General features: G+C 35.9%; 1 protein-coding gene across 3 annotated transcripts; it reads left to right on the forward strand.

Moving 5' to 3' along the window:
* Positions 1–913: 913 nt before the first annotated feature.
* Positions 914–9,617, forward strand: LOC132190279 (MADS-box protein SVP). Of its 3 annotated transcripts, none has more exons than XM_059605218.2 (9): positions 914–1,043; positions 1,297–1,491; positions 6,262–6,340; positions 6,439–6,500; positions 6,586–6,685; positions 7,980–8,021; positions 8,578–8,619; positions 8,695–8,852; positions 9,332–9,617. In XM_059605218.2, the coding sequence occupies exons 2-9, from the start codon at positions 1,310–1,312 to the stop codon at positions 9,342–9,344; spliced, it is 678 nt and encodes a 225-aa protein (XP_059461201.1). In that variant the 5' UTR covers positions 914–1,043; positions 1,297–1,309; the 3' UTR covers positions 9,345–9,617. The 3 variants fall into 3 exon arrangements, with proteins under 3 accessions (XP_059461201.1, XP_059461202.1, XP_088375526.1); XM_059605219.2 differs by having other exon boundaries at positions 1,307–1,491; XM_088519400.1 differs by having other exon boundaries at positions 915–1,043; positions 1,277–1,491.
* The last annotated feature ends 1,042 nt before the right edge of the window (positions 9,618–10,659 follow it).

Raw genomic sequence — 10,659 nt, forward strand, 5'->3', positions numbered from 1 at the left:
ATTTATTTGTTGAGATGTCTACACAAAAAGAGGGAGGGAGATTCGAACTAGTGACATCCACTTCATAAGGTGTAGTTCAAAACCGATTAAATTAGCCCTTAGAGACGGGTCCGTTCATTATTAAAGACGGTTAATTTACATCCTTTAATAATCATCAAAACTAAGTTTATAGAATAAAATGGGTTGATGAATTTAGAAAAAAAAAAAAAAATTATCAAATAAAATCAAAACTTTTGAAAATTTAACATTAATTTAGAACTACCCTTTATTTTGAATTGAGAATCAAAACTACAATAATTAGCATACTATTGGATTCACGAAGAATTGTGAAATAACTGCCATGCTCAGGAAAAGAAAAGAAAAAGAAAGAAAGATTGAAGTAACTGCTATGTAATTTTCTGTACAATTCGAATCCTGTATTCTGACTTGTCTTGATATGGAAGAAAGAAAAGTCAGAAGAAAGCAAAGTCAGAAAAAAGCAAATTGTCTTACAAAAAAGAAGAAGAAAAAAGCAAATTAAATGGAGACGAGCCTGTATGAGCTGCAATGCAGTCGATCAGGTGGGGTAGGGAAGTATTAATTAATAATATTATTTTATTATTTTTGAAGAAGTCGGGTAGGTAATTATGGTATGAAGTGATGGCAGCATTGATGTGTATGTACGGAAAAGCGATCATCCACACATTAAAGAAAGAAAAAGAGAAGCACATTATTTATTTTATTGCCCCCAGAAAGTACTGAAAAAACTAATAAACAAATCAGTTTTCATGGATCCTGGCTCTCTCCCCAGTCCCCAATCACGCACACATAGAGGAGTATTTTCCCTTTTCTTTTTCTTTTTTTTTTTTTTAAAAAAAAACTTTTTTGGGCAACATAAATGTAGAAAACCTGAAGAAAATAAAAATAGGGTCTGTTTAGCTATAAAAGGGAAGGCACCCTTTCCTTTCTTGAACACACAGCAACTCCCTCTTTCTCTCTCCGGAGTTTTTATTCTCCTAGCTTGTAATTGGTGACTTTTGGTCTAAAGCTCAGACCCTAACAAGGTAAAAGAGGAAAATCCCACCAATTCTGCCTCTGCATCGTGCAACTCTGCATGTTCATGAGCTGTAACTGTTGGGTTTTTTTTTTTTTTTTTTTGGTTCTTTCTGGGTTTTTTTTAGATCTTACTAGGGTTTCTGCTAAATTTGCCAAATTTAGCAGATACCCACCTTTTCCTGTGCTATTTTATGTTATGTGCATTTTTATTTTTTTATTTTGTGGGTGTGAAAATGTGAAGGTTCGTTTGAATTTGTGGAGGGATAAAAAGGATATGGCGAGGGAGAAGATCAAGATCAAGAAGATCGACAACGTCACGGCGAGGCAGGTTACCTTTTCCAAGAGAAGACGAGGGCTTTTGAAGAAAGCTGAAGAGCTTTCTGTTCTTTGTGATGCTGAGGTTGCTCTCATCATCTTCTCCGCCACCGGAAAGCTTTTTGAGTTTTCCAGCTCAAGGTATTTTATTTTTTTATTCTTCTTCTTAATACTGTTCTTTTTAAGAAATCACAGTTCATTTTCATTAGCGTATGACTCTTCCAGCTGTTTTGGTTTCTGTGTGTACGTGTGTGTGTTTGAGAGAGAGAGAGAGAGAGAGTCTTATGGTTAAGTTAGAAGGTCAAGACCACCATCTCATCTCTTCATATCAAGGAAAGCGAGATCTTTGCTCAAATTTCGGACGTGCTTTATTTTTATTCTTAATTATTTATTTATTTATTTATTTTTTATGATATACGAAGAAGAAACCTCGTACCTTAACAAAAAAACAAGCGTACTGTGAACTAGTTATAAAGGTTGTTACATATATAGGCGTTCAAGTGATTGAGAAATCGAAAGACCGGCCATGAAGTTTTATTTCCTTGGTCGTTTACATTGAGCTGTCTTTCATGAAATAACAGTTTAAAGTTTGCTTGTTGGTGGTAGCCACAGAAATAGACGTGTTTTGATCGATACAACTAACTTCTGGATGTTTCAGTTTTCATCCATGTCATAAAATTTTGTGGATCTTTACGTGTCCATGTTCATTTCTTCTCATGAAATTCTCTAATATGTGGTTTAATAAATTAATTTCGATGATCAATTAGATAGTTTTAGTGAGTATACCATGTAGCATTCTCATCTTCTCATATATATCTTCGGTGGGGTATCATGGAAAATAGCCATTTGGAGAAAGCCATGCGCAGTTTAGTGGTGGGTGTAATAACAGGCTAGAAAGGTGCCATTTATCCCTCTCCTTCCCCAACAACAAAAAGGGTCCATGTAAATTCATTTTAATTGTGTTAATAGGAAATGATTAGTTTAACTATTTAATTTATATTCTAAACACTTCTTCATGTTTGAGCTTAAACTTTCTTTAATTAGTAAGACCTAATACATGAAATACTTAATTGAAATGGGAGGTGAATGACAGAGCTCAGAATCTATGCTCTGAAATTATGATAAATCACCATTGATTTCAAAAGCTTAAGGTGATAAAAATGGATGAATTTAATAATTTAATTTATCTTCTATCGCTATTAGCTTGGAAGAACTTTGTCGGTGTTACTTGATCGCGTCATTTTGATTGTTAGGAAGTGATTGACAACTCTTAGCTCATGATATTTGCTTAAGAGAAGCTGAAATTTTTTTTCTGTTAGAATATGCTCGAAGTAAAGAAATGGGGGACGGTGAGCCAGGAGGACCATAGAATAGCGGTCCCTAGTCCTCCTTTACAGCTAGCGGATTAATTGAGAAGACAGGAAACATATATGATTTATAGCTGTGGCTGGTAATTGATGGTTGATAAAACAGGCCTCTTAACACCAAATACTTTAAATTAATCTTTACTAAATACCATTTTTGCGTGTTTTAGCCCAAATTAACATGGTCTAAGCTTGTTTTAGTTTTAGTTTTGCCCTCTTGGTGGTACAAATTTATAAGTGAACTAAGTTGGTCCAATTATAAACATGTTTTAATTAAGTAGTGGTTACAGTGTGAAAGCAGCCATGGAAGGGGGCCTGTACGTTTGAAAAACGAGTTCAATCAAATGAGAATATACTGATCATGAGTGGGGAAAATGAGGAACGATTATTGTTTCCAATTGAGTGTGTTCATAAGAAACTAGCCACTACTTCTAATGAGCTAATGTTGATGAGAGAAAGTAGTCTAATTATAAGATGGTTCAGTTTTGTGTAATGAAAATGACGTATTGGGAAGGAAAAAGAAGTCACTTGTTTTACATAAAAGCAAGAAATAGATAGAGGGATCGAAGATCAAAAAGTGCTTGGATGAAGAGTGGTTAAATAATTACCAGTCATCTGTTGAAGGATCTATCTTTAGATTGAGCTCAAGGAAAAAAAAAGAGAAAAAAGAAAAAAAGAAAAGAGATTCAATTAGTTTATCTTGTAAGAACTAGAGATTACGGCTTTCTCAATTTAATGGAGAGCAAAACAAAATAGGGGAAACTAGATTTTACCTCAAAATTATCACCATTTTGGCATTGGAATTGATCTTCAAAGTTTAAAAAGTCACACTTGGACTGCACAAAATATCTAACTCTGATGCTTAGCATCCATGCTAAAAGACCTTTTTTGGTTGGCACAGGCCACTCCCAAGGGGTTAGAGGGTGTCTGCCACACCCTTGGGGGGTTTTCGGGGTTGGCTTGGGCCTCCTCTTAACCCTTTGGGGGGTGATTTGGCGGCCACCACTTGGGAATTTTCGAGGTGATTTGGCCACCCCCAGAAACGACTCCAGTGGTGGCTGGACCCCCCCCTCCCCAAGTGTGGTTCTGCCGTGTGGAGGGGAAGTTCTCTGCCACTTTCATTTTTCCAAGTTTTTTTTTTTTTTTTTTGGTTTGGTTTGTTTTTGTTATTTTTTAATTTATTTCATTTTTTCATTAGGTGTAAAGATGAGTTGATATTAGTACCCCTACAAAGTTTAGGAAAAATACATTTTACATCCCTAGGGGTATGTTGGGGCGAAAATGTTGCGTACCGTGCACACAATGTAAGATCCGTGTAACAAGATGAAAAAAATTAATGGAGGGTGCTAAACATTATGGTTAAGTAGTATATGGGGTTCGAATGTCACTTTTTTAACTTTGATAGTACAAATGTCCAAAAAAAAAAAAGAAAAAAAAAAGGTACCTTTATTTTGCTGAGACAAATTAAAAGAAGATATCTTGATCTTGACATGGTTAAGACTTTTAAAGTTTACTTCCTTGGAACAGATGTCAGCTAATAATCATCAAGAGAATATTATGAAAACTTCAAGTTCTCGTTGCAATTTTTAGGTCCAATATTTGAAGTGTCAAATAAGTAGCATAAGAGTAAAATAATGATTTTACATCCTATATATATATATATATAAGAGGTTTTACCCTCGTGCTACAAAAATTTAACTTGGCTTTCCTTGGTCATCTAGATGCAACTAGTTGCCTAAACCATCTCCATGAATTGGCCCTTTGGTTGAGTTTTACAAAGATGTCTCTTATTAGGTGCTATCATGAATGCTTTCTTTAGCCAATTTCAACAGCTTCCTATGTCGTCAATCATCATCGTATCTCAACTTTATAAAGGATATAGCAGTCATCCTAACCTTAAAAGATTTAGCCAAAGTTGTTATATACTTAAAAACTCTATTTGGTAATGTATAAGCTATCCACTATCCATTTGGGCATGGTGACATGCTAATTGTTGGATCGGGCCTTTGACCATCTCATCTAAAAACCATTTGGTGTCTAGTGAGGGAAGCCAAATTCTTTTATGACATTCAAAATCGCACATCGCAAGGCATGTTCTAAGAGCCGTCCAAGTGAGCAGAGTGGCATTGTTGCATCTCAACACTAATTAACCTGGAAAGACAGTGTTTTTTACATGCATGAGGCTGATATTGGCATCACTCCTCGGTTGCCACTTTTCTTGGTTGACATAGATGACCCAAGGCCGAAATGAGGACAAGAGTAGCATTCACCTTTTTATTCTTCTGTTTTTTTGAAGTATTGAAATATTGATTAAATGTTTTCTTTTTTTCCTAATTGGTTTAAGCTTTTGGGATAAGATAAGTGATGATTTAATGGTCACTATTCGCATATGCCATATAAAGTGCAATCTTCTATATGGTCTAATACGGGCTATGAGAGAACCTTATAATGGATAATGGATAGTATCAAATTCAAAAATATTTTAGGAATATTGACAATGTTTTTTTGGGGTTAGAACCAAGATCAACACCTTATCTAGCTTCCAGCCTTACAATTCTTAATAGATGGATGGTTGGTTGTTAGGGATTGCCCGTTAATCTGATTAGAAAGTAGGTGATTTGTGTGACGAAACTTGTAATAAAATGGAAAATAAAGAAAATAGAAGAAAAAAAGAGAAAATTGGAGATAAGGATTTGTGGATGGTTTGGTGTTAAGCACTTGCGTCCGCCGCTAAGAATGAGCTCATTAGGGTTGCATTGTGCTCTTATTTCTTGATATTTACATTACAAATGACTTCTATTGATAAGAGAATTGGATTCTGATTTGATTACAATTATACTTGATATCAATTAATCTTAATAAACAAATATTTATTTATGATTAAGAATTTTTATCCTTATTATATATTCTAACATTGTGTGCTCCAACTGTTAGTTGTTGGTAGGTTGCTTGAATGCAACCGGTGTCTTTGTAGCTCGGAGCCTATATGGTTGTCGGCCCTTTTGTTATATTAGTTTTGTTATTTCTTATTCATCCAAAAAAAAAAAAAAAATTTGACCAGAGGTGAGAGGGAAAAGGACACTTATTGTAGGGCCGATCTTCCTTGTTGATGTAATGTCATTGCTTCGATGCTTGAGGAGCATAAATTGAAGTTCTAATGTTACTAGGACATAGGCCAATAGTGGATATTGTTCAATATCTATCATTAAATTCAGTAAACATGGTTGAGTTGCCATACATCAAGCCTTGCGTCTTAAGCAAAATTGAGTTCAAAAATCAAGCTCGACTGCGGGCTTCTTTAGCTTTTGAGAACGATATCAAAAGCCCTAGCTTAGGTTTAGTTGTTGGTTTGTTTCAAAAACCAGCAAAACCAAAGTTCTATTTGTAGTACAAACGTGCTTTATTTTATTTTTGAAAGCAATATATGATCTTTGCTAACTATAGAACCCGACATTTACTTCACTTCTTATGTTATCTATCTTATATTTTACAAGTTCACTTCCATAGTGGGCAGCGTCTAACTATGGCCTTTTTTCATCTTGTGAAGTATGAAGGATATACTCGAAAGGTATAATCTTCAGTCTAATAGCCTTGAGAAAATGGGCCAACCGTCTCTTGAGTTGCAGGTATGTCTGAGGGGGGTCAATATATAGAACATAGTTGGTGGGGCTTGGGGTCTCAAGGGGAATGAAATAATCTAATTGTTTATAAATGGCTTTTTCAGCTAGAGCATGGTAATAACATCAGATTGAGTAAGGAAGTGGCGGATAAGAGCCAGCAACTAAGGTACGTATATTATTAAGTAGCTGCTAGAGGATCATTTTTCCATGTGTTTGCTGATACTAATTCCATTAATTACCTTTGACGATAGGCAGGCGAGGGGAGAGGATCTTCAAGGACTAAATTTAGACGAATTGCAGCAATTAGAAAAAAAGCTCGAAGCAGGACTTAGACGTGTGCTTGAGACTAAGGTTTGTGCTAGGCCTGCTAATTTCACCTGCCGGGTATATATATATATATATAGGAAAAAAACTCAAAATCAATGGTTATGGTTTGCATCTTTATAGAATTAGTCTCTATGTTTTGAATTTTATAGGATAGATCTCTAAGGTTTGCTTTTAGATAAAAATGCTCCTTCAGCCTAACATTTCTAATGGAAGTTAACGTCATGTGACAGCTTAGATGGAGAAGGATCCTCTCCATTTCATTGGATCCTTTTCCATCTCATTTGAAATGGAGAGGACTGAGGAGCCAGTTCATTGCCTCTAGAGTGGCAAAATTATTAAAAAAATAGAATGACAATTTTGCCTCTTAACCAATGAAGAACCCGTTCCTCTCCATTTCATAGAGAATCTCTTTCCTACTTAGACACGCTTCTGCAAATGATAAGCATGAATGTGTGGGGGGGGATCATTCATTGGAGCAGCAGGCATAAAGAGTGATGTTAAATGATTGTTTATTTGCATAGTTTCCCATCCTTAGTTGAAATGTATCAAATCGAGAAGTAGTATGGTGGTTGTGAAAAATGCCCCTTAATCATGCATGCATTATTGTTAATTGCAATTTTGCCTATTTTGATTTTGTGGATTTCTCCCCAATCTTTTGGTGTTGTATATCTGGCTGATCTACGTTGTTTCTTTTGCTTTTCTGTGCAACCAAAAGAAGGTATGTTTTGGCCTAAACGAACTCGAGTTGTGTAGCAGAGGTTGCAGTTCGGCAAGTCACGGTTGGTGGCTCGTGGCTCGGTGGTTCGTCACATGAGTCTCTCCGTGCGACCAACTTAGGGTGGCAGCAATCGGTTCGGTTCAGCTCGCAGTTCTTGGCTGCGTCGGCCCTCCTTCCATACGACAGACTTAGGACTTGGGACTTGGGGCTTGTGAGTTTTAAGTTTTGGCGAGGGTCAATTGCTGAGAGAGCGAGGAAGGGACTGATGTGGCATTGTTTTAACTATGTGGTGCACACATGGCTGTCTAACATGGAGTTTGTTAAGGCTGGTGGCAACGTGTGATTCTGACGTGGAATGTTATACACGTGTTGGCTGATGCGTCTAAGTCGTCATGTAGCATTAACTTCTGTTAGAACTTAGAAAACTTGATAGGACTGTTTTTATCCAAAGCAAATCACTGGGGTCTATTCTATAAAATTCAAACCTTAGGAGCCGATTCTATAAAAATGCAAGCTAAATTACTGGGACTGATTTTGTATTTTTCTCAAATACATATTAACAAACAAAAAAAATAACGTGGAGCTTCTTTTTTGTTTCAGGAAGAACGGATAATGACTGAGATTACTACACTTGCAAGAAAGGTTAGTAAATTGACTTCATTAATGGATATATATTACAAGAGTTTTTTTTTTCTTAATTAAATGATCCTTACCACACTTGATCGAAAGGAAGAGAGTAGGGAACAAAAACCGAAAAGAGTGGGGAGACATATCGTAACTTCTTCTTGGTCAATATACAATTAATAACACCGGGTCAAGCTAAACACAACGGCACGCCGACAAATTTTTTTTTTTTTTTTTTTAATATTAAAAAATTAAAGAAAAAAAAATTGCCTGTTAGCGTGCTTAAAATCACGGCCCAATAACACCCTATAAACTTTTCACCTGTTTATGCTCAAATTGTATTTATGTTCCTTGGATGGGGTGTGGAGAAGTTCAGTGAAAGTGATCATTTTAGTTAGGTTGGCAACTGGCAAACCTGCATTATTCTCGAATTCTCATCAAAGAGATGTGTAGGTTAGAATATATGTTTGGATTGATAAGAATCCTTCCTTCTTGAAGTCCTGAGAACCTCTAGTCTAACTAATTTCGCCAGTGCCTTCATTCATTTGCGTTCTTGCACTGACTACCATTGCAGGGAGCTCAGTTGATGGAAGAGAACAAGCAATTAAAACAGAAGGTGAGTTTCTTTTTTTAATTTCTATTTTTGCATGAAATCCCGAAAAAAATGGTGGGTGAGATTTTTGGATTGCAGATCATGGTGTCGTACAAGGGGAAAAGACCTGTTAATCTGGACTCAGACATAGTGATCCAGGAAGAAGGCACGTCATCAGAGTCGGTCAACAATGTCTGCAGCTGCAATGGTGCCCCTCCACCAGAGGATGACAGTTCTGATACATCTCTCAAATTAGGGTAAGCAAAGTTTTTTTTTTTTTTTTTTTTTTTTTAACACGTTAAAAGAATAATGCTATATAATAATGTCAATATCTCACAAATATGCTATTATGCTGATGTAACAAGGTCTAGTAGTTATTTATTTTTAACAATATATTAGACCTTGTCCCGTCATTATAATGAGATATTAGTGCGGTAGCATTCTCATGTCGAAAAAAGTAAAGAGAAAGAAAGAGAGAACAATATACAAAGTAAGGGCACAATGTATATATTCAGGTACTAGTTTAAACCCTAATCTGGTTCATGAAAGTTTCCCATATTCTCATTAGGATCATACTGTGAAGGCATTTCCCACTACTTTTAATAACCAAAAATTTAACAAAAGGCACCAAACAGTCTTTTCAGAATGGATTTTATGGGTCAAATAAGGGCACTGCTGCATGCCTGTTAAGTTGTTCCTGATTGCATCTTTAAATGCTTTTTCAATGCTCCTGCAGGCTATCCCTTTAGGTGAAGCTTGTGGAAGACGGAGGAGACTCGTGTAATGAATAAGGCTGGATCCTGGTCTCTTTAAGATATTACCAAGTTTAACGAAATGGTACAAGCGACTAGAGGACTTGTTTTGTTTTTATCTCTTTTGGCTGGTGCTGCTCTTTGTTTGAGTATGCATATGAATTCTCTAACTACTTTGACTATTTGCAATCGGCAACCTATATGTAAGTGCTAGGTTAAATAATTAATGACTTCAGGGGGTTTAATGAGCCTCTTGTTGCCTTTGCATGAGACTTAACATGGGCCCTTTTGTGATCTTTGTATGAGAGGATTAAATTATGAGTAAGCTAGGCCCCATCCATTCCTTGCATGTAATTACTTATCGATATATGTATATATGAAAGCTTCAAGTTCAACACCTTTGACTAATGAGTTATGGGGAAATTATACTTTACTATCTAAGTATACCCCCTTTTGTGTTATGTGTCTAATATTCAAAAAGTGACATTCGACTTCTAATTATCTAACTTTGGCAAGTTAGATCCTTCATTTTTTTTCATCTCTTTTGGATTGAATGCCAGTCGCCTTTCATGACGGTTTACAACTTGAACTCTAAAAAATGTTCTTGAGAAAAATATGAAGAAAAGAAAAGGAAAAGGTGGTCAAGTCACCCATTTGGGTATATGATGGTGGTTTAGCGTATATGATGGTGGTCTAGCTAATCTTAGGTCGCTGAATGGTTTTGGCTACCCTTATTTGTCTAGCCTGAGGGCGACAAACCATTCACACGGGACATCAGGGTGGGGCTACACCTATGTGCCAAAATGGGTAGTTGATTGAAACCATCTTTAACGGCTTGTGATCATTTGGACTTATGGGAGTAGTTGGATTGGTTGCTACTATTTGGTTATTGGGGGTGGTTTTATCTACCCATCGTTCTCTAGTTTTATGGCTAGCGAGTCTCTCTTGGTGCATTATCATTGTCTTGCTTTCCTATAAAACTTGTAGGCCTCGTACTTACTTTTTGGCTTTTGAGTGCAGAGTTTCTAGCTCGAATAAGCTAGTTTTCTTGTTTTAGAAAATAATAAGAGAGTTTGTTGCAAAAAGTTTTTTTAAGAGTTTTTTCTATTATTTAGAGAAGGAACTGAGACTTCGGGAGTCTAATAATAATGCCATAAGGTGTATAATATCAACACTATATTAGTGGATGGTGGATCGAGTTTTACTTCATGGATACTAACTTAGTAACATAATTACGGGGTGATGAATGATATATACATTCATATTTCCACACTAACTAAAAAAAAAAAAAAATCAAAGAAAAAAAATTTAA

Source organism: Corylus avellana, chromosome 9, assembly GCF_965113065.1.
Source record: "Corylus avellana chromosome 9, dhCorAvel1.hap1.2, whole genome shotgun sequence".
Taxonomy (NCBI): Eukaryota; Viridiplantae; Streptophyta; class Magnoliopsida; order Fagales; family Betulaceae; genus Corylus; species Corylus avellana.